The following is a 25,110-nucleotide window of genomic DNA, read 5'->3' as shown; positions in this document are numbered from 1 at the left end:
TTTTGTTGCATGCAGAAATAAAAATGTATTTTCTTTGTAGCAGTTCATTGATTTCATACAGGCAACACACTACAGTTTTTTTATACATAGCATAAAGGTAAAAAATGATATATGCAGTGTTATCTTCATTTTAGATGTCAAAAGGGTTTTTTTGGCTCCCAGTGATTTCTTTTCTATGAGAAACGGGTCCAAATGGCTCTTTGATTGTTTAAGGTTGCCAACCCTGTTCTATCCCTACCCAGATATTCGTTATCTCTCTTCCATGGTCTGATGTTGTTATACTGCTTTATTTATTTGTCTATACAGGAAAGGGAAAAAAATAACAACATAATAGTAATAATGCATATATATGGCATAATGAAGATGTAATAATACTTGAGTGTGCAAATAATAAGTCATCTAGCACATAATATATTTGTGTTATTAACTTTGGATTGACAGAAATGTATCTTATTCCACACTGCATTTCCAATATGTCCGATAGTAACCAACTAGGTATTTATAGGAAACCCATTTTGCTGCTAGTATTTTATTGTAAAAGTTCTAATGTGAAGTCCTACTTAGCCAACATTACTAACAGCCATTGGTTGACCTTCTTAGAGCCTCGTTCCTTTTTGAAACCATCCAGTCCAATATCCCTTGATCAAGTAGAAGTAGGTTCCATACATTTATTAGAAGTTGTTGGAGATGTACTTTCCTTCAGCTGCTCCTGAATTTCCTGCTGATTCATGCCACTGGATGACCTCAAGTTTGCACACAATGGGAAGAGGAAAAGGCTGCTCTGTTTTCACTTTTCCCATACCGCGCATAATTTTATTAGCCATAATAACATCCTTTCTGCTAAGTAATCTTTTTTCCTCAGCAGCTTTCTCCAACTTTAGACCCTCCAGTTCTGCTCTTCGGTTCTCTAATTCTTACCGTGTCTCTCATGGCAGGAGGGATTACAGGAATTGATCCAATGCATTCAGAGAGTGCCAGATTGGGAAATATCAAACAGGCTATCAGTATTGTCCACCTACTCAGACCCCAAACAGTAGAGGGCAACAGAACTGTCACAAGTTTGCATGGCAGCCAGGAACCACATTTGATCCAAGGCGACACCATGGCAACGGGTCAGCCTCACTCCAGGATTAGTTTTTAAGACTCCTCTGAGCTCTCTTTTATTTCTGCCACTTGTAAACATAAATCAAATTGGGCAATTTGCCACTACCAATTAAAAACAAACTAATAAAACCCTCAGAAAGGGACAGTACTGCCGTTGTTTTATTGCAAAGTTTAGCATACAGCACTGCAACAAAGCCCCAAAGTATCTTTTAGCCACAGGAATCAAAAACATACATACACAATCCCTTGTCCTTTTTTCACAAGTCTCCCTAAGAAAGAGTGAAAGAGGTCTGTCTAATATACTTGGCTTCATGTCTTTTGAGTATACAGGTCCAAATAGTGCAAAAGAAAGTTCAATAGATAATCTGGAGCTAAAAGGGGTGAAACAGAAACAACTAGATTGCACAAAACAGCTGGATTATAGGATAGCAACAATATATTCAAGAAGAAAACACCAGCGGACTCATCATCGGGTTAGATTGTAAAATTAGTTGCAACAAATATCACAGTGCATGCAGTTGCCCAATGAACTTCTGCACAATTATACTAAAAGAATCACTGCAAAAGGGGATGGACAGAAATGGGCATTTTTCAATGATACTTCCAATACACACACTTAAGACAATTCAACACTTGGTCACATTTCAGCAATGTATATGCCTTACATTGCTGTATTTGCAATGTAAGGAAGTTAAGTTTCTAGCGAGTCAAAAAGGTACTATGTTTCCTTTGTCTGAGTGCTCTGGAGGACAAAGAAGAAGATATCCTACCATCTGATAGAGACGGCACAGTTATGAGTTGAACTGAGGTCAAAATGATTCTATGCACACAACACAAAGTAATACATTCAGCTTGCTAGAAACTACTTCTGGCAGCTGTGAGCTCTTAACTTGCAATGGAAAAGAACACAGAAGGCTGCTTGCTGCTTTGCTTCTGTGGGCAGCTTCTAATGGAGAAAGGAGGTAAGAAATTTTGCTGTGGAAGATATGTATCATCAAGTCCTGCTTCCACTTCTGAGACAAGGATCTTAAAAGCCATTTAGAAATATTCCCCCAGCTGTGTGAACTTCAACATCCAGAATTATTTATCCTACATTGTCACAGTCAACAAGTTTGCTTTGAAGACTCAAAGAAGGGAAAAGTAGTTTTAATCAAGCTTTCTCCAAACCCCTGCCATGCAAAAGGGTATATACCGTATCTATATAGAAGGGTAATAGCATGGCTTGGAAGTCAGGCTGGTGAGATTAAAATTAACAAAGTCTTCTACTCACAAAGTATATGATCTGTACATAATCCTCAATTTACAACCGCAGTTGAGCCGAAAATTTCCATTGTTAAGCAGTGGAACAGTTGTTAAGTGAGTTTTGGCCCATTTTACAACCTTTTTTGCCAGATTTGTTAAGTGAACCACTGCTGTTGTTAGGTGAATCATGTGGTCATTAAGCAAATCTGATTTCCTCTATTGACTCTGTTGGAAGACAGCTGGGAAGGGTACAAATGGTGATCATATGACCCCAGGACAGGGGAAATGTTAGAAATACAATACAATACAATACAATAGTAGAGTTGGAAGGGACCTTGGAGGTCTTCTAGTCCAACCCCCTGCCTAGGCAGGAAACCCTATACCGTTTCAGACAAATAGCTATCCAACATCTTCTTAAAGACTACCAATGTTGGGGCATTCACAACTACTGGAGGCAAGCTGTTCCACTGATTAATTCTTCTCACTGTCAGGAAATTTCTCCTCAGTTCTAAGTTGCTTCTCTCCTTGATTAGTTTCCTCCCATTGCTTCTTGTTCTACCCTCAGGTGCTTTGGAGAATAGTTTGACTCCCTCTTCTTTGTGGCAACCTCTGAGATATTGGAACAATGCTATCATGTCTCCCCTAGTCCTTCTTTCTCTTAAGCTAAACATACCCAGTTCCTGCAACCGTTCTTCATATGTTTTAGTCTCCAGTCCCCTAATCATCTTTGTTGCTCTTCTCTGCACTCTTTCTAGAGTCTCCACATCTTTTTTACATCGTGGCGACCAGAACTGAATGCAGTATTCCAAGTGTGGCCTTACCAAGGCATTATAAAGTGGTATTAACACTTCACGTGATCTTGATTCTATCCCTCTGTTGATGCAGCCTAGGACTGCGTTGGCTTTTTTGGCAGCTGCTGCACACTGCTGGCTCATATTTAAATGGTTGTCCACTAGGACTCTTAGATCCCTTTCACAGTTACTACTACTGAGCAAGGTATCACCTATACGGTACCTGTGCATTCCATTTTTGTTGCCTAAATGTAGAACCTTACTCTTTTCACCATTGAATTTCATTTTATTAGATAGTGCCCAATGTTCAAGTTTGTCAAGATCCTTCTGTATCTTAAGCCTATCTTCTGGAGTGTTGGCTATTCCTGCCAGCTTGGTGTCATCTGCAAATTTGATGAGTTCCCCATTTATTCCCTCATCCAAATCATTGATGAAGATGTTGAAGAGTACTGGGCCTAAAACAGAGCCTTGGGGTACTCCACTGCATACTTCCCTCCATGTAGATACATACCAGTTGCCAAGCATCTGGTTTGATCACATGACCATGGGAATGCTGCAAACCAGTCATAAGTCACTCTTTTTCAGTGCTGTTGTAATTGGAATGGTCACTAAATGAATAGGTACCCTGTTTCCTCAAAAATAAGCCCTCCCTTGATAATAAACCCAATCGGGCTTTTGAGTGCATGCGCTAAAATAATCCCTCCCCCCAAAATAAGCCTTCCCCGAAAATATTGCAACATAGCAGCAGCCATGAGGTGACCACGCTTGCCGCCTCCTGCACCTCAAAAATAATAAGACCTCCCTGAAAAAAAGACCCTGTCTTTGGGGGAACACGGTATACCTATAGTTGAAATTCTGGGAGTTGAAGTGTCTGAGTATCTAGAAGGCAACGAAAATGTGGAAAGCTGACCAATATTCAACTCTCAGAAACACTGAACAAGGCAAATTCAATAGGACTAGGGGAGGACTAGGGGAGACATGATAGCAGTCTTCCAATATCTCAGGGGTTGCCACAAAGAAGAGGGCGTCAAACTATTTTCCAAGGCACCTGAGGGTAGAACAAGAAGCAATGGGTGGAAACTAATCAAGGAGAGAAGCAACTTAGAATTGAGGAGGAATTTCCTGACAGTTAGAACAATTAATCAGTGGAACAGCTTGCCTCCAAAAGTTGTGAAAGCCCCAACACTGGAAGTCTTTAAGAAGATGTTGGATAGCCATTTCTCTGAAACGGTATAGGGTTTCCTGCCTAGGCAGGGGGTTGGACTAGAAGACCTCCAAGGTCCCTTCCAACTCTGCTATTGTATTGTATTATATAATAATGTCCCAAATTCCAGGACCCTGTGTTAAGTATAACATTTTCCTTCTCTCCCCCACCATTTTTTTTAAAAAAGATAGAAAATCAAAAGAAAATGGCATTTTTAACCTGGAATAACTTTCAACTACCCTTGCATTTTAATGAAAGTAAGAAGGGAAAGTATTCAAGATGCCCAGTGTATCCTGTATCGGTATAAAGGACTTAAATGTTTTGCTCCTGTCTTCCCTAGAAAGTGGCACCAAAGTATGTGTGTGTGTGAGAGTGTGTGTTGTGTAGGCACATTCATCTTATTTGCAGGAACGATCTGAAATTAGAGGAAGCCAAATCTATCACAACAATACAAGCCAACACATGAACTATTTGTCCTGATTCCAAAAACCTCAGGCTAATACGAAAGAATCTGAAATATTTTTCAAGTTCCTTTTCTTAGGATTATAAACAGTCTTCTAACAATTTGAAACTGCAGTTGTGTGGGGAGGGGAGGTGGAAACCGGATTTTAAGTTTAACAATCAACTTTTATAACAAAGAAGAACCAAGTGACAGGTTGCTTTTGCCAATCAAAGGCTTCCAAGTGCGAATGTCTTGTTCTCTGAGAATGTCAAAGCAGAAACAAATAAGCTGTTGGTGAAAAGTATAAAGAAATGCTTACAAGTAGAAGACAGAGTGAATGCTGGCACACTTGTCTGGATTTTCTGTCAAAAAGGCAAATACTACTGCCCAAAAGGAAGGCTACTTTCTGGTCAGCCAAAAGCAGATGTTACCTTTCTGTTAAAACACACTTATAAAGAAGATACTGCAATTAAAAAAATATTCTATAAAATGTGGATTATACGGAGAAAGAAAATGACCTTCTTTGCCTTTGTCTCTGGCACTACAGAGATGTCAAGGAAGACAAAGAGAAAAAGTATCTTATGCTGTCCCCAAGGATCTCATTAATTAAAAATCTTCCTTTCAGCAGAAGCCCTGAGTGTATCGGGGATGGAAATGAAGTCCCTTAAAAAAAACTGAATCTGTTCCATAACCATGTAGTTTTCATGAATTCAGAGGAATTCCTTTCACAAGTATTGGCAAAAATCATAGCTGAGTCATATAGAATGATACAAAGGCATTATTTCCAGACTATCTAAGCAATTGCTACTGAAGCTGAGACACCAATTTTCATTAATGTAGCTAAGAGCTATGGAATAATGAGTTAGATAAAGGGAAGATTCTTGAAATTTTTAACAGAAAACTTTACTTTCCAGCTCTGTTGATGGCAAAAAGACCCTAAAATGCAGGATGCTAGCAAAATAATAATAACCCCTCCATTGTTGAAATGTACTAAGTGGAGTTTTCTGACACAAAGATATGCATTTAAGGAATAATATGCCACACTTCCTGAAAAGTGGGTGTGTGTGTGTCAGGAATGGTCATGTGGAGCCAAAAACATCTGAGTCAAATTATTCAGGCCAGAATTCAGTTCTATTTATTTATTTAATATCTGAAATGACTCCAAAACCAGTCTTTTCCAAATTAATACCCTCCCTCCCGATGTGTTGCAATATGGTATCCCAGTTTATCCAAATGCTGTACTCCAACACACCTGATGAATGAAGGGTCCTTGGCGCTCTAGGTGACATCATCAGTGCAAATTCCCTTTATTGGTACTACATATGGGCTTCATTGGTACTACAAATGCTTCAGAAAGCATGCAAATGGAAAAAAAGTAACTATAGGTACAGTTCCACCAAGGAACAACTACTTTCCCTGCATAAATGCCCTGCCTACCAGTGTCACATATGAACCTCCAATTAATTGCACAGACGGATGGAAAATAGCCCCCCAAAATGATCAGAAAATACTAGCATTGATGATGTTATCTAGTTTAGATAATGAACTGTCTACAAGAAAACAAGCAAGTTCAAAGAGCACCAAGGACCCCTCATATCAACCCTGAGTTACAAATATTATCTTTATTGACACCTGATGAATATCAGATCAGGAAAAGCATTTTGTTTTCTTTGGATACTATTGGGTTGTCTGAAGAATAAAACACCACATTACGCCAAGCAAGTGTTAAGGACCTGGACCTGGGATGAAGAGATGCAGTTGGAAATTCCCACTTGCTTATAGAACTGAATGTTTTACAGGTACACATTTTAGGCCAATCTAACTCCATAAGATTGTTATCATAGAGGGCGGAGGGAATCTTCTTACATTCCTCTTTAACTGTGCAAATTATAAACACAATGAATACAGGAATAACTAAACATTAACCGCAGAAAGGGGCCATTATAAAATGTTCGTCAATTTAGTTGGTTCGCTATTTTGTTAATAGAGTAATTGTATGTATGTATGTATGTATGTATGTATGTATGTATGTATGTATGCATGTAATCTATGAACACCAAAGATTTCTTTTGAAAGATGCACAGAATTTTACTGAATGCTGTCACATCTGTTTCTTTTTAAATGACACGGTGGCACTAATGCTATGCCCTTTCCAATGCAGTAGCTTCCATCAACCGTTGCCCTCAGGATTGATGCAATAATTACCAGCTCAATGTTTACACAATATTTTGTAATATTTACAATAAGTGCAATCATGTTTACAGCAGACTTATTTAGGTAAATTGTTATTATTCAACATAATTATAGATTAAAAGTAGGGGGGGAAGTGTCTTGAGTCTAAAGAACCTGTGACTCAGGAAAGGTTTTGAAGAAACAGCTTCCTGACTTTCAGCACATGCTTGTTCAAAAAGCTATGGTCCCCTCCCCATAATATAAGGTTCTCTTTTCCCTTCTTCTTTTTTCTGCCACAGAATAGCAGTCTCACAGCCAGAAGCCACTATACTGGAGGCTGTGCTCTGCAAAAGGACCAGATGTTTTATGGAGGAGAAAGTAAAAGATGACCATCTGTCATGAAGACAACCCCTTCCATATTTAGACCATGCTCCAATTATCCATGGGATCCATCCATGCTGCCTGTGTGAAAACGTTAGTGTTGCCTATCACCATATCATGTGGCCTCAAATCTCTGTCTTGTGGGATTCTGAGGTTCAGTTGCAAATTTCTAACTTTGGCCTGCAAAGGGCTTCCCAGTTATAGAAGAAAATGAGTGGCAGTAAGCATTCAGCTTGCTGACTAAAAATTGCCTGTTGAGAACATTCTTTTCATATGTGGTTCCTCCAAAAGAATTTGTGTCTTTACAGGGATTTTATTTTTAGGGTAGCCACACCTTTGAGGTTTTTTTCCCCCCCTTAAGGTTACTTTAATTGCAGAAGCCTTTATTGTGTGAAGGGCTCAATTGGGTTAATGTATAATAGAAAGCCTTCCGCACTAATGCAATAATAGAAGGCATGATATTTGCTCAAAGCAAACAATTCCTTGAAAAGAATGAAATAATTAAAAACCATTTCAGGAGCAAATTATACAAAGTATAAATTCTGAGGTGTTGGCATATTGAGTTCTTTTTAAATCACAGAGAGTATTTTTTTCCTCAACCTCAAGGGCTTACATCACACACAGGCACACATGCACACACACAAACCCAAAATACACAAGCAAAGAACGAGCACATTTCTCCTCCAGGCAGCTTGCTGGCAAAACACTAATGTGATCATGTTTGGATGACTAAATCTGATATTCAGAGTCCAACAATAGATTATCAGTAGCAACTCAAGAGGAAAATAAAGGGCCATGCTGCTCAGTTATTTAGTAACATACAGGCAGTGAAAAACATCCTGAATTTTAGGGACTTCATTGGAACCTGAAGCATCACATCAGTGCTCTCATTTATTCTGGGGGGATGGCATTCAACCCAAGCATCCATCTTCCTGAAGTTTGAGATTGACTAAGGAGACCTCATCCAGATTCCATAGTTATAGTCTGTACCCACTGCAAGCAGATGTTTCCTGTTATGGGGGTGGTGTGATGAGGGTTGTTTTTATTGTTATTACCGGGGAATAATTATTCTTGGAAGTTCATCTGCTCTCTTTTCTTGTTTTCATTAGGAAAAAGTAAAAGGTATCCCTATTCTGCCAACCTTGAAAGGTATATAGTTCACCACCCCAATGAGGCCGTTGAAATGATGTCCCGGTGTTTGGAGGCCGTACGGGTCTGGATGGATGGCAACCGACTAAAACTCAACCCTTCCAAGACGGAGTGGCTGTGGCTTCCGGCCTCCCGGTTCAACCAGTTGCTTCCATCTCTGGCCATTGGGGGCGTGCAACTGGCCCCTATGGAACAGGTGCGCAATTTGGGCGTCCTCCTGGATGCCCGGCTGTCCATGGATGACCATGTAACAGCCGTGGCAAGGGGGGCGTTCCATCAGGTTCGCCTGATGCGCCAATTGCGCCCCTTATTGGACCGGGATGCCCTACGCACAGTCACCCATGCGCTAGTGACGTCTCGCCTGGACTACTGCAATGCTCTCTACATGGGGCTTCCCTTGAGATGCACTCGGAGACTGCAGTTGGTCCAGAATGCGGCCGCGCGGGTGATTATGGGGAGGACTAGATACTCCCCTGTAACACCTCTCTTGCGCGAGCTGCACTGGCTTCCTGTAGTCTACCGAGTGCGTTTCAAGGTTTTGATTATGATCTTTAAAGCGCTTCATGGCACAGGACCTAGTTACATGCAGGATCGCATCCTGCCCCATGCATCCCTACGACCAATCCGCTCACACAGAGAGGGACTTCTCCGGGTGCCGTCCACTAAACAGTGTCGGGGGGCGACACCCAGGAGCAGAGCCTTCTCTGTGATGGGCCCAGCCCTGTGGAATGACCTCCCCCGTGACATCAGGATTATTTCCGATCTCCGCTCCTTCCGTGTACAGCTGAAGACCCACCTCTTTCAATTATCTGGCCTGGCTCAACCGTAAAATTTTTCTTATTCCTCCTGACAGTCCTTTTAAATTTTTTAAATTTTAAATTTTAAATTGTGTTATTATAATTGGGGTATTTTAACGGTGATTTTTAACTGTCTAATGTGATGTAACTTGTTACCTCCTCCGTGTATGTATGTCCTTGTATATATGTATGTTTATGTGTTTGTATATATGTTTTATGTTTTATATGTTCTATTGTACGCCGCCCCGAGTCCTATCTGGAAAGGGAGCGGCTAATAAATTCAAATTTATTATTATTATTAAAACTGCACAAATACTTCTTTTTTGCCTTGCGTGTACAGTACTATTTACACAGGGTTGTCTGGAGATTATTCAGACCTTGTTGCTTTAGATAACTTAAATCTTTCAAGATGAAGAAAAAAGAAAGTTTATATCAATATTAACTATGATTTCTAAAATGTTAATGTTGAGAAGCATAAGGTTGCTTAAATTTTACACATCTGAAGCAGAATGCAGCATTAATAAACCACAAAATACATTACATTATTTGCCATATAATATAGGGTTTCATTTTAACCTTAATATAAAATACTACGGCCTCCACTGTATTGTTACTTATTGTTGTTTAGGCATATTAATAAAAACAAAAAACACATTTAAAAAGCTATTTGTTTTCTAACCTTCTTATGTACACACACAGAGAGAGAGAGACATACACACACACACTTACATATACACATATATACACACATACTGTTAGCATCTGGGTATATATTTACTTCATTTAAATTGTTTTATGAGATAAGGCAATATATAAAGGACACAAATCATTTTGTTGCATTATCCCACAAGGTACAGGGTCGCCCTTCCTCCCGCAACTCTACTGCTCAAACATTTTCTCTTCTTTTATACAACTCTATGGTTTCGTTGACTCTCAGATTTAGAATTTCATTCCCGAACATCTGTGTAGTGATACCCCAATTCCAGACATATATCACTAAAACTAGCCCCATGAGTAGACTGTCAAACAGTCTTGGTGGACCGGATGGTAAGGGGATGTAGGGAGCTGACAAAGAATTCAGGAAGGGGAAATTCTACCCAGCCATTCTTTCAGTCTTTCCTCTGCTCAGATGAGAATGGCGGCATTATTCCTCCTTCTGAGTGCAAGTTGGCAGGCTCTACTCTACTCTTATAAGCTCTCCTCAAAAGGCACCTTTTACGACTCTAATCTTTTAAACTGCAGTAACACTGGAAAAAGCATTGCAAAAATCTGTGCAAGCAAACAACAGAGCCTCTCATGTTCTCTTAGAAATTAAGAAATGTATTGTTATGCAAACGTTCATAAGCAAATGTTTACTTTGTTGAATACACGTTCTAAGAAAGAAGAGTTACGTTTCACATCTACTAGAACAAAATGATAAGTATTATATTACAAGGAATAGTTCTATACTACTGAGGCTACAACTCCATCCATAACAAGCCATGATTTCTATAAGCATTCTGGATTTTATATGAGACTAGGGGATGGGGAAAAATCCATAATTACTATGTATCATCTGTTCTTATCATAGGAAAATCAATAACTTCATTTTTTACATTATTAATACTTTCATTCACTCATTCATTTACACGTCTGTCCTCTCAAAAAATGTCTCAGGGCAGCGTACAGTTGAAACAAAGAGCACCAAATGTAAATATTCATAAAATAATAAGATTTACATAAAAAATAGGTTGCAAGCAAATGAACAATAAGGCAGTTGCACAGGACAAGGTTACTAGTCTTCTTTGCCCAATGCCTGGAGGAGAAATCCAGGTTTTCAAGGCAGGATTGGAACCACCCAGATGTTGACAGCCTTCAGACACTGAATCAGAACCATGAAGTTATCATTTGAGAAACTAAAGGCTGAGGTGTATAAATGAGGAGTATAAATGATACTGGGTGTCCTCACCCAGCAATCTCATGTTATTGTTAAACAGGAGTGGGCGGACAATTGAATCCCGAAGAACCGTCAAAAAAAGAGGTCAAATCTGAACCTCTCCGCCCTATTGATTCTGAGGGAAACGGCCTGTGGAGGAAAATCACTGAAAAACGATGCCCCATACTCCCAAATATGTTTGCAACTGGGACAGTAATCAGAGACTAAGTATCAAGGGAAAAAACACAAGAAAAAAATACATTCAACAATACAGTATATTGTGCTGCCTTTAATCAATCTTGTTCTTGGCCCAAGCAATTATCCAGAATTTACAAAAAAAAAAAAAACCTAGAAAGAACACCTGATTCAGGGGTAAGTCTTCAATCCATTTGGGAACATGTTCTTTGTTTGTGTAAGTTTAAATATAAGGTAAAAGGTAAAGCTTCCCCTTGCACATATCGTTCTCAACTCTAGGGGGCAGTGCTCATCTCCCTTTCAAAGCCAAAGAGCCAGTGCTGTCAAAAGACGTATCCGTGGTCATGTGGCCGGCATGACTAAATGCCAAAGGTGCACAGATTGAAGTTCCTATTTTTTCTACTTGTATTTGTATGTGTTTTCGAACTGCTAGGTTGGCAGAAGCTGGGACAAGTAACGGGAGCTCACTCCGTTACGCAGTGCTAGGGATTTGAACCGCCGAACTGCCAACCTTTCTGATCGACAAGCTCAGCATCTTAGCTACTGAGCCCTTAGTTTAAGTATAGAAAAATACGTATCCAATTTTTAAAAATCACAAATAGCAGCATTGAAGTTCTCTCTAAAATCCAGAGAAGTCACTGTTTTTTACTGATTATACCAGAGACAGGCATCATGTTACCCAGAGGCACCAATATAACCTCAGATTATAATCATATATGTGCAAAGACAACTCCGGAATGCCTTCAAAGCAGTTGGGCTGAGTATTCCAGAGGATAGTTTCATAATGCTAATGGACTTTGTGAAGTTCTCTTTGAAAGGTTTGCAAAGTCATCAGGGAGATAGGTGGCATATAAATGTAATAAAGCAAGCAAGCAAGCAAAAAGGCAAGGAAGCAAGTCCTCGTAAGTGCAAAGATACCGTATTTTTTGGAGTATAAGACACACCTTTTTCACCAAAAAAGAGGGTGAAAATCTGGGTGCATCTTATACATTGAATACAGCATTTTTGCCCTACCAAAACTCTGCCCCCTTTCCCAAAATGGACGTGCAGAGCAGTAGTGTGTTCTGGTATGGTTGCAACGGGGCCCGGCATCCTCCACATGAACGTACGTAGCGCATGCATGCATCTTACTGTCGAACAACGCCTCCGCGACACTCCAGCTGCTCGGCGGAGCGTCACGCAGGTGCTGTATGAGCCATGCACGTGTGCGGAAGAGTTTAAAGACAGGCAAGGAGCGTGGGCGGGGGGGTGGGCGTACCACCTGCAACCCACCACTGGTGCAGAGTGTTTTGGAGGCTTGCAAAGTGCTCCTGGGGGCTGGGGAGAGCAAAAATGAGCAAAACACGGGTTGTTTTTTGCCTGTTTTGGGCCCCCACCCCACCCCCAGGAGCACTCTACAAGCCTTCCTTTTTTTTCCCTTCAAAAAATGAGGCATGCAGACTGTTTGGGAGGCTTGCAGAGTGCAAAAACTTTTAAAAAAATGTTACTTCTTCAAAATCGTAGTGCGTCTTATACTCCGGTGCGTCTTATAGTCCGAAAAATACGGTATACATATGAAGATTACAAATTCTAGATTCAGCTATGGGAACAGGGATAGCAAGAGCAAATCTGACTTATCATGATCTACACAACTATGCATAATTGAACAATGTTCCAAGGGCATATATTGTACTACTGCAGCGATGGCGAACCTTTTTTGGCTCGCATGCCACAAGTGGGGGGAGCGCAGGGGGGTTGTGTGCAGGTGTGCTGCACCCATAATGCAATGCACGACCCCCCCCAGTGCGCATGCACTCACAACAGGCACTCCCCCCCATTTGTACATGCTTTTTTCGCCCTCCCCAGGCTCCAGAGGCTTTATAGGAGCCTGGGGAGGGCAAAAAGAGCCTCCCCCGCCCCCCCGGAGGCCCTCCGGAGGCTTCAGGGATCGTCCGGAGGCTTCCCTGAAGCCTTCGGAATGCTTAAAACGACCCTCCAAGCAAACCGGAAGTCACTTCCGGTTTGCTCGGAGGGTCGTTTTGAGAGCTCTGAAGGCTTCAGGGACCGTCCAGAGGCTTCCCTGATGCCTTCGGAGGGCTGAAAACGACCCTCCGAGCAAACCGGAAGTAACTTCCGGTTTGCTCGGAGGGTCGTTTTAAGCGCTCCGAAGGCGTCAGGGAAGCCTCCAGACGGTCCCTGAAGCCTCCGGAGGGCCTCCGGGGGGGCGTGGGGGGCTCTTTTTGCCCTCCCCAGGCTCCTATAAAGCCTCTGGAGCCTGGGGAGGGCGAAAAATGGCTTTTAAAAACGGTGAACTCAGCTGGCCAGCGCGTGCATGAGCGCTGGCCAGCTGACAGGGCAGCGCCTCGCGTGCCCTGACAAATGGCTCCGCGTGCCACCTGTAGCACGCGTACCATAGGTTCGCCATCACTGCACTACGGCAAAAGGGGCCTATTTACTGGGTTGATGCAACCAACCTCTTAAATGTTGTTCTGCAAATGTTGTTCTCCTTCCTCGTACATAGTTATTTTTAAAAAGCCCTGAATAAGTTTTATATTATGAAATGGCCCCAAAGCAAAAAAAAAATTTTTTTAAATTACAACTTAGTTGGGAAGTGCATTATTTCTTTTTTAGCATCTGGTGCTACAGACGCAGGGTCTTTACATTTTTCATTTGTGTGGCTGCAACTGTTTATATTTTGGAGGGTGTTTAAACCGATCACCTAAAAAGCATTGCCCAACATGTAGGATTCATTTATGACTGATGTAGGTACGGTCCAGGACTTCCCAAGAGCTGTGGAGAGGAAAATGCACAATCCAAGACTTATTGCCATAATTTCAACATCTGAGGTAGAAACACAACTCAAGAATAATGTACAGGTAATTCTTGATTTACAACAGTTTGCTTAGTGACAGTTCCAACGGCATTGAAAAAAGTGACATGATCACTTTTCACAATCATGGTAGCACTCCCAGACACTTGGCAACTGACTCATATTTATGACGGTTGCAGTGCCCTGGCGTCAGGTGATCACCTTTTGCGACCTTCTGATAGGCAAAGTCAATGGGGAAGCCAGATCCACTTAACAACCGTGTTCCTGACTTAACACGTACAGGGATTCAAGTGTCTCATTTAGACACAGAAATTTGGGGTTGAATTGTGGTGATAAGTTGAGGATTACCTGTACTGTAATGGGAAGACATTCCTGCTCTCCTGCATTTCAAGCAATATGGTTGATCTCTTTCTCAATAATAGCAATGTTCCCTGTGGCTTTGCAAATCCACACGGGAGCATTCAAGCTATTTATTTAAAAAGTGGGTTGGCTGTTGAAGTTCCAGGCACACAACCAACCTTGTGATCTTGATCTAGATGCCTGAACTTTGCTCAGTGCTTAAGTAAGCAGCTGACAGAAGTGAAAGTTCAGTGCAAACACGGCATTACTCAGCTGGACACCCAGCTCTCTCCCTGAGCCATGAATTCTAATTACATGTTTTGCCACTGCTGCCAATGATTCTCATACTTGCATTTCTGCTTAAACATCCTCAGGAACAGTCATTTTTGTTGTTATGGCTTTATAATAATTGGACAAGAAGTAAATAGTGTTTAGACTGTCTTGTCTGCCAGAATCTCCCCTTTATTATTTTGGGTAGTAATACAGACTCATGAAACAGTGATTTACCAGCAAGATCAGGATTATCTAATCTAAAAACTACCAATAAGGAAGTGGAATCTAAGCAGCTCCAAAAAACAGAAGAGAAAGTTTGTGGTACTGTTGCCACCTGCCAATAACTTGTGGAAATCATGTGAACTACTGGCAGTTGTTCCCAAATTTGCCTCCTTCCTCAGTTTTCCTGGACACCTCACCAGAAACAGAAGGAATCTTTGCTAGGTATCATACAATACAATAACTAGGAAGAATATAACACATTGGCAGTTCCAAAGTAGAAATATTCTTCAGGTGGATTGAAATTTTCTCCATATAAGAGGGCTTCTTGGACATTTGGATAGACATCTGTTACCAAAATGGGCGACCCAAACTACAAGATCTTCCTAAGAATTCAGACATGGAAAACAAGGTCTTCAAGAGTTCTCTACAATTAAATTGGATTCAATTCTGCTTGGATTTCATGACTCTCAGATTCTGCCTATTTTTCCTCCACATTGACACCAATAGTGCCATCACAGATCCCGGAAACTTCACATACAGGATTAGAGGTGCCTTAATTTGATAAATGCTATCACCTGCCAGCAATGCTCTTCCAAACTCTATGAAGGATAAATGAGCCAGGCTTCGCATAAGTTTGATTCAAAACAAGGACAAAGTAATATCAGATCATTTTAATATCCTAGGACATTTCATTACCATTATGGTACAAAGAAATTTCACCAGCATAATAAATTCAGGAAGAAATTTGCCAGCATTAAAAGGTTTCAGGCCATCTTAGAAGGTCTCAACACATCTAAGAGGTTTTTTATCGTATTACAATTGCTATCCCTCTCTGGCTACCTATAGCCCCTTTTTGAGGAAGATGGGCAGTTCAGAAGTTTGATAAATCAATCAATCAATCAATAAATGATGAGTCACATTTAAACGTTTCACATGCAACCGGAATCTGCACAGCCACCCTGTCTTCTCCCACCATTTCCCCCTCCCCATATCACTTCCAGTTTAAATCCAACATCAATTTCCCTATGTATCAATTAAAAAAGATGTGGAAAGATGTATTCCGTAGCTTTCAGAATTATTTATAAACATCTTCTATTTGATCCACAAGAAGTCATTGTACTACTGAATTTAGGTAATAGTACCCCAAAAAAGTGATGTAGTGGTTAAAGCACCAGGCTATAAACCAGGAGACTGTGAGTTCCAATCCCACCTTAGGTATGAAACCAGTGTGTGTCCTTGGGCCAGTCACTCTCTCTCAGCCTTTGAAAGCAGGCAATGGTAACTCACTTCCAAAATCTTGCCAAGAACATGATAAACACTTGTCCAGATAGTTGCCAGCTACTGACTTGAAGGGACCAAAAATAACAACAAAAAATAGTACCCTTAACAGCTGCAAGAATCATACAAATGAAGTATGTTTATATCATCTTTTACTTGTGCTGTATGATTATAAATATTTTATCAGATTCTAGAGTAAGACAAGAGTCACATGGGCTTAAAATCCTGATTTAATTTGAAAAGACTGATATATTTATTTCAGCAAATGTCATACAATTTCAGTTCTACATAATGTACACCTGTTTGATTGTATGTTTGTATTACTGCCAGTACATAACGGTCTTCAGTTTTCAAAACATCTACTTAGGAAGAAGCTGAAACACCATTAATGTACAACTCAGACATTACCACAGTAAAATTGGACAGCCTGCTTTATGAAAGGGCCCCTAGGAAGTAGTTTTCCTTGTATTTTACAATTTATTTTAGAGATGCTTTTGTGAGAGACAGCCCTAGCCAAAATTCAGTGGAGCTGTCGTACAGAAAGTTTTTCTCCTCATGTTCTAATTTATGGAACAGCTGTCAGAGATCCAGATAGTGGTTTTTTAAAGATATAATGAAAAGGGGGTCTGCTTTTCTGCTTTTAATTTGTGAAGTATTTATTATTTTTTGAACTGAGCATGGTTGTATTTTATGAATAACATGGGTATTTGTTTATTTGAACTGTTTTTAATGGTCTTATTCCAGTTTTATAACTGTTGGGAATCTTTCTGAAGTAATCAATCAATCAATCAATCAATCAAAGTGTAGGTTTAAATATCAATGAAATGTAAATTTAATTGTGAACGAAAGGGATAAAATGTATGCCAGAAGTATGATCCATTGGTTAGTGATAGTTACCAGTTGTGCTTAAGTGAATGGTAAAACACGAGAGAAAAAAGCATATAAGATTATGATGGCCATAGAAGGATGGAAGATACTATCGTAAGAAATGAAAATAGACATTTAAAAGCATATGTGCTATTAATTTTCCAATATTAAATAAGAGTTGTAAAGTCAAGAAAATAATGATAGTAAGCTGAATGTAGTGAGAATGGTTTTGCTTAACTAGTATAAGAGAAAAGGGAAAAGAACAGATAGAATCACGTGAATCATGAATGGGTGCTGAATGAATGTGAACACAAAGTAAGAGACCCATATGAATGAAATATATAGTATTGTTAGCCTGATCGCACAGAGAAAATGGTGGTCAAATCACACAAAAAAGGTAATATGAAGGGTGAGTAAATGTATTGAGAGAAAGAGGAAAACTAAGAAAAGTATATTTGGAAAGTGTTGATGAGAACCTTGAGAGAGAGAACAGAAAACAGGGAAATTATGGATATGTTATCCAGGGGTTTGTAAAGACAGAAAGAAATGGAGAAGTATAATAAATGAGTTGATATAAAACACATTCAGCAGCCTTCCCCCCTTCCCCCGTTATTTATGACTTCAATTTCTTTGGCTCATCATTTCTTTCTTTCTGCATTTTTCATAAATTGATTAGTCCCAAAGGGAATAGCGTGAAATGTGTATTTGGGTGTACATGTAGGTATATATATTTTATAAACCTAAATGGGAGATTAACATGCTGTAAAATAAAGTACAACCTAGTGTGTCCTATTCATTTCCTAATATGGTTCAGCATCTCATATAAACCCTTTAAGGAGCATTTCTTTCTTTGGAAGCCAGCCCATCTGCCCAGAAAATAATATAAGTTGATGTGGTGAGGAACAACTTCCCAATTTCTCCCAATGTAAATGGATATTTTGTTACTGGCCATGTTCAGTATGGCAGGCATTTACAAGGCTGTATCAACTGGCCCCAAAATATTAGAGATCTCTGCTTTATATGTTCTCACTGAACATCAACAGAAAGACATTTAAAATGAGTAAGAATAATATTATGTCTTATATGGTAGGATAATGGTCGTTTTCAAAGCAGAACCTTCTACATGTTTTGGATTACAACCTTCAGGTGTAACCCAAAACAGCTCAAGTAGAATTTTGTTACTATCTAGAATGATATGTATTAACATTAATGTGTGCTAAAGCAAAATATAAAGTATATATCACTTTCTTCTCCATTCTTTATCCAGAGTTTACATTACTTCATTCATGATTCTTAGCGCATCTTCTCGGCTACCTCTAACCTGCCTTTTTCCATTCTTCCTTTTCTTCCCTACATTTTAGGATCACAGAGCAGACATGAAATGCTTGTAACCTGCAAAGCACTACAGCAATCAAACCACTGCAGAAATCAGTTAGGGATTCAATGTAATAAGGTTTTGCTATAAACTGGAATTAGTTAAATCACCCAGAATCCCATTAACAAGGAAATGAATGAATGAACCAATCAATCAATCAATCAAGAGGACACAGAATATGACCAGGAAATTAGCAACAGACCTAATCAGGTGCATTTCACCGGTGCCAGACATATTACTTTACACTAAACCAAGGAAATAGAAGTAAACTCATCACACAATCTTCTAATTATTCTCCAGAACTCATAACATTTATGTATGTCAGAATCCATAAAAACAACACATTATCCATTGCCTTCCTAAACCTATACCTTCTCCAGCCTGTTGCATTCAGCCATTCACCATTCAGAGGAACTAGTCTGCTTTCATTTTCAACAGTTGTTTTCAAATAAAATATTTGAGCCAAGCTGTCCCAAATGTGTTTTTTTCAAAAGACAACTGGACTTACCTAGTATCTCCTTTTGAAAGGTTAGTGTTCACAGGATGAAGAATAACTTTGTTTGTCTCCACATCTACCACACATTTTGTATGCAGATCTATTTCTATTATGAGAAAAAAGAAGAGGATAAACATGTCAAATGCCATTTTAGAACCATAGAGTTTTTTTAGTATTACAACCGGTTCATTTCTATTTTGCTAACCGATTTGTCCCCCGATTATCTATAACTGCCTACCAGGATATTCAGCTTTATACTTTTCTTAAAAAAGAGTTACAGCAGCCTTCCCAAATCTGGCATCACCCACATCTGTTGGATTACAACTGTCCACTAATATGTCTGGAGCTCCAATAGATGAAAATGATGGGAACTTTTATCTAACAGATGGAGAGAAGGGACCAATTTTGGGGAAACTACTGCAGACTTCTTTCTGTAGCTCCTCCCATCTCCAAAGAGCTGGTTGTACAGAATCGGCAGAGACATTCTGAAGGACTGGGAAGGAACTGTAAAGTTCAGAACTAGAGAGGAAGGAAGACAAAAGCTGTCACACAATTATTTAGATTAGGTAAGTGAGAGAAGAACATTTCCTCTCTAGTTTCAATATATTTTGTCATTGTTACATCCAGAACAGAAAACTTCCTTAGTGTAAAGAACCAGTCTTACATGAAGATTTTATCAAACAATGTAGGAAAACACAGAGCAAATATCCTCATAGAGCTACCACTAATAGTAGACCAAAACAAATAAATCATACTAGATTAGACAGACCAATTGTGAAAGACTGGTACAAGTTTACCTAATAAAAATGGTGCCGATATGGGATAAATGGTATCGGTGGATGGAGGAAAGAAACAAGAATCAATGAAGGAATATAACAAAACTCAAAAATAATAGTTATGAGTAAAATAAGAGAGTTAAGAATGGTGAAATCCAAATGAAATACAATAGAAGGGGAAATAATATAAGGTGGGCGGTATCGATTGATAATTGGTATTAGAAAGAACAGGAAGCTCCTGTTTGTATTGCATTGTGTAAATGTGGTGTACGTCTAAGTTTTGTGTGTGTGTATTTTACATGTTTGTTAATAAAATTGAAATTTTTTTTTAAAAAATGGTGCCATGTTCCCTCTCCTATTCTGATTGGTCCAAATCAGGGTACAAGCTAGTGATAAAGAATCCAAAATTATTATAGGATTATACTTCTCTATCCCCATTTTCCATTTTTATCCATACAATCATACATATTATCTTATCATTATCTGCAGATTTGAAGAATGTTCTCCGCAAGTTCTACTGAATGAGGACGATAGTCCCATTCTTTGCTGCTCAACACTTCTTAAACCTTGTGTAAGCTAAACCTCCATGCAGAAAGGCCATCGAAGATGAGGACACTGTACACATCTACAGTATCCTATGTTGACTGCAGCTTTCAAATTTTCACATTTGCGGCTGAGGAAAGCTTTGAATTGCTAGATATCAAGAAACATATAGCTTTGTTTCATTACAGACAAGTTGAGAACAAAGCACTTCTTCTTCCTGGAATCACAGGAAATTATCAATAATATTGAATCTATATTGCAGGTTCAAGTGTGTATCATTTACATTTCCACAACTGGAAGTGGTAAGCCCAATTAATTGAAAATTCACCTTTTAAAACATTCTTCCACAAACTAGTTTTATTGGCAAAAAGGAAGACAAGAAATTTTGTTGCCATTTAACATGTTAAATGGCATTTACCATGTTAAATGGCATTTACCATGTTAAATGGCATTTAACGTGTTTATCTCCTTCTTTTTTCTCATAATAGTCTTCTAGAAAAATGAAGTATAACCAGGTATTTGAATCATTGAAAAGGTAAATTAAGGCAGCATGTAAATTCTTTTCAATAAACATAAAATAGGGCATGTGGGAAGCACTTCAGAAATAAAAATAGCTTTTCAAAATATCCACCCTGGAAAATTGTGGGCAGATTTCTTATAATATAATTTTAGGTTCCCTGAACTAAACAGGATGACCACAATTATATCTTTTAGGCAGATATGTATTAATATTAAAACATAATTCTGAAGATACAAGCAACTTCAAATCATAGACATGATGCAAAATGATTTACAATCTATCCAAGGCCTGAGGATCAAACTTTAAAAAGGACTCCATCAAACTGGCAAGGATAAAAAAAGAAAACAAGAAGATCAGAAGATTGGCAATTGGAGTCCATGAGAATGAGACTTGATTATGATGGTAAGTGATAATATACAGGTGAAACTTGAAAAATTAGAATATCATGCAAAAGTTCATTTATTTTAGTAATGCAACTTAAAAGGTGAAACTTATATATGAGATAGACTCATTACATGCAAAGCAAGATAGTTCAAGCCGTGATTTGTCATAATTGTGATGATTATGGCTTACAGCTCATGAAAACCCCAAATCCACAATCTCAAAAAATTAGAATATTACATGCAATCAATAAAACAAAGATTGTACATAGAACAATATCGGACCTCTGAAAAGTATAAGCATGCATATGTACTCAGTAATTGATTTGGGTCCCTTTTGCAGCAATTACTGCCTCAATGCGGCATGGCATGGAAGCTATCAGCCTGTGGCACTGCTGAGGTGTTATGGAAGACCAGGATGCTTCAATAGCGGCCTTCAGCTCTTCTGCATTGTTCAGTCTCATGTCTCTCATCTTTCTCTTGGCAATGCCCCATAGATGCTCTATGGGGTTCAGGTCAGGTGAGTTTGCTGGCCAATCAAGCACAGTAATCCCACGGTCATTGAACCAGGTTTTGGTGCTTTTGGCAGTGTGGGCAGGTGCCAAGTCCTGCTGGAAAATGAAGTCAGCATCCCCATACAGCTCGTCTGCAGAAGGAAGCATGAAGTGCTCCAAAATCTCCTGGTAGACGGCTGCATTGACCCTGGACTTAATGAAGCACAGTAGACCAACACCAGCAGATGACATGGCTCCCCAAATCAACACAGACTGTGGAAACTTCACACTGGATTTCAAGCATCTTGCAGTGTGTGCCTCTTCATTCTTCCTCCATACTCTGGGTCCAAATGAGATTGGTTTCCAAATGAGATGCAAAAGTTGCTCTCATCAGAAAAAAGGACTTTGGACCACTGAGCAACTGACCAGGTCTGTTTTTCTTTAGCCCAGGTAAGACGCTTCTGACCTTGTTTGTTGTTCAGGAGCGGCTTGTCAAGAGAAATACGACATTTGAAGCCCATGTCCAGGATCCGTCTGTGTGTGGTGGCTCTTGATGCACTGACTCCAGCCTCAGTCCACTCCTTGTGAAAGTCCCCAACACTTTTGAATGGCCTTTTCCTGACAATCCTTTCCAGGCTGCGGTCATCCCTGCTGCTTGTGCACCTTTTTCTTCTACACTTTTCCCTTCCACATAACTTTCTATTAATGTGCTTTGATACAGCACTTTGGGAACATCCAACTTCTTTTGCAATTACCTTTTGAGGCTTTCCCTCCTTATGGAGGGTGTCAATGGTGGTTTTCTGCACAACTGTCAGGTCAGCAGTCTCTCCCATGATTGTGATTCCTACTGAACCAGACTGAGAGACCATTTAAAGGCTCAGGAACCCTTTGCAGGTGTTATGGCTTAATTAGCTGATTAGAGTGGGACACTTTGAGCCTAGAATATTGCACCTTTTCACACTATTCTAATTTTCTGAGATTGTGGATTTGGGGTTTTCATGAGCTGTATGCCATAATCATCACAATTATGACAAATCACGGCTTGAACTATCTTGCTTTGCATGTAATGAGTCTATCTCATATATTAGTTTCACCTTTTAAGTTGCATTACTGAAATAAATGAACTTTTGCACGATATTCTAATTTTTCGAGTTTCACCTGTACTTGAATCCCATACAAGTATCTGAAAGAAGGATTTTACACACTAATCGGTGTCATCCAGAAATGTAGAATGTGATGGTTTTAAATTATAGGAATGAAGATTCCTCTGAGTTTTAGCAAAATGCTTTAGCAATAACAGCAATTTAACAGAGGAATCAGTTATCTGATGAAGTACTGGCTCTACATTGATTGTCTGGAGAATTCTGGGAGTTGAAGTCACACATCTTCAAACTGCCAAAGTTGAGAAACACTGAATTAGAGGCTAGATTATCATCTGTCAGGGCCAGGGGTGTTTTGATTTAAGCACCTGCACTGACAAGAACTGGACGTGGTGATCCAAATATCCCTTTCCAATTTCATCAATGGATTCACAGTTTGTTCTAAGCCTGTTTGCTTAATTATGCTTTACATAACAAGCAACAGTTGAATTGACACCACTAAGCCATAAAGTATGGTTTATAAACCACATATGCCCTTGGCTAGAATCTAGGAAATTGTGAGTTTTAGTCCCACTTTAGGCATGAAAACCAGCTGGGTGACTTTGGGCTAGTCACTGTCTCTCAGTCCAATTCAACTCACAGGACAGTTGTGGGGAAAATAGAAGGAAGGTATTAGATCTGTCCACTGCCTTGTTAGTTATAAAAATAATAAAAGTAGGACAAACAAATCTAAATCTATATACTACAGTAAGTCAAACTAGACATATCATGTTAGTGCTCATATATATTTAAGGAACTGAGCATGAAGAAGAATGATGTTTCCAAAGGTAATTCTAGTAATAGGGGTTGTTTTCGTTACAAAAACAAGGAAACATTGTGTAATTGGAGTAGTTGGTTTTAAACTTTCTAATATTATGGAACTTTTACACTGAACCACTTGTTGAAGACTCTGCATACAATTACAAAGCTCATGCTTGTTATGGAACATACCTGCATCAGTTATCAGGTGAATATAACTACCACTAGTTAAGCTTAACTGCAGTCCCAAATGTAATATATATATATATATATATATATATATATATATATATATATATATATATATATATATATATATATATATATATATATATATATATATATATATATATATATATATATATATATATATATATATATATATATATATATATATATATATATATATATATATATATATAAAATATGTGTGTGTGTGTGTGTGTGTGCGTGTTGTATTTGTGCTGATAACATTAAAAATAAAAATATGGTTTTCTGCCTGGATGGTTTTCTGTGATGAGCCGAAGGACAGAAAGAGGGAGTAGTGAGCTTCCTCCCATATTTGGGCATACCAAGGGTTGTAACACACATACATACATACATACATACATACATACATACATACATACACATGAAACACTCTTCTGCAGCTGTCAATTACAGCAAAGCTAACAGTTAATGTCCCAGGATTATCAATCTTCTCACAAATGAGATCTCACATTCTTTTTAATCACTTTCCAAAGAACTTCAAAATCCTTATAATAGAATGTTCCAGTGATTCTGGAAATAAATCCTACAGGTTCAATAGATACCAGTTGGCGTTCCAAAAGGGAAGAAAAACAAGAGAGATCTAAATAACTTTACCGATTAGAGAAACAAGGTATGAAGGATAACCATATCTCTACTTAATTTCCTCGGTGACCGCATGCTATTCTTGAGATATTTTTCCTAAACACGTCACTGATTGAAAAGTAAAATTTGCAATGACTCAACAGCAATTAATTAGAAAGAAATTCAGAAAAACCACAGTTTTATGAAATATGTTGCCAAGAATGCTAGCTAAAGGCATTATTCTTCTGCAGATGAGGAAGGAAGGAAGGAAGGAAGGAAGGAAGGAAGGAAGGAAGGAAGGAAGGAAGGAAGGAAGGAAGGGATGGAGATTCAGAAAATGTTTTAGGTAGATTCAGTGATTAATTCTACAATACAATGCATACCTTCTTGAGGGTCTCTTATTAAAAATAAATGGACCTACTTCTGAATACTATGTGAAGTTGTCTGCTGCCTGTGACACTGATTTTATCTGAACGTACAGTTAAAAGTAAAGTTGGGGAAAAGCAGCAGAATTTATAAAAATCTTAAAACAGGATTTACAATCATTATTTCTTTAATCACCTTACAAAGGATGTCCCTGTTACAATTCATTAAAATTTCAAACTACAGTAGTTCAT

General features: G+C 39.0%; 1 protein-coding gene across 1 annotated transcript in view; it reads right to left on the bottom strand.

Annotated features, from left to right (window-relative positions):
• KIF13B (kinesin family member 13B) overlaps positions 1 to 25,110 on the bottom strand; it is a 164,615-nt gene that overhangs the window by 131,920 nt on the left and 7,585 nt on the right. The window contains exon 2 of the mRNA XM_081943777.1: positions 19,064 to 19,157. Coding sequence (XP_081799903.1) covers positions 19,064 to 19,157 — 94 coding nt within the window. The remainder of the gene's footprint in view (positions 1 to 19,063; positions 19,158 to 25,110) is intronic.

Source organism: Natrix helvetica (assembly GCF_964273705.1).
Source record: "Natrix helvetica genome assembly, chromosome: 2".
NCBI lineage: Eukaryota > Metazoa > Chordata > Lepidosauria > Squamata > Natricidae > Natrix > Natrix helvetica.
The sequence above is the reverse complement of the archived record's forward strand: the minus strand, read 5'-3'. Positions and strand labels throughout refer to the sequence as shown.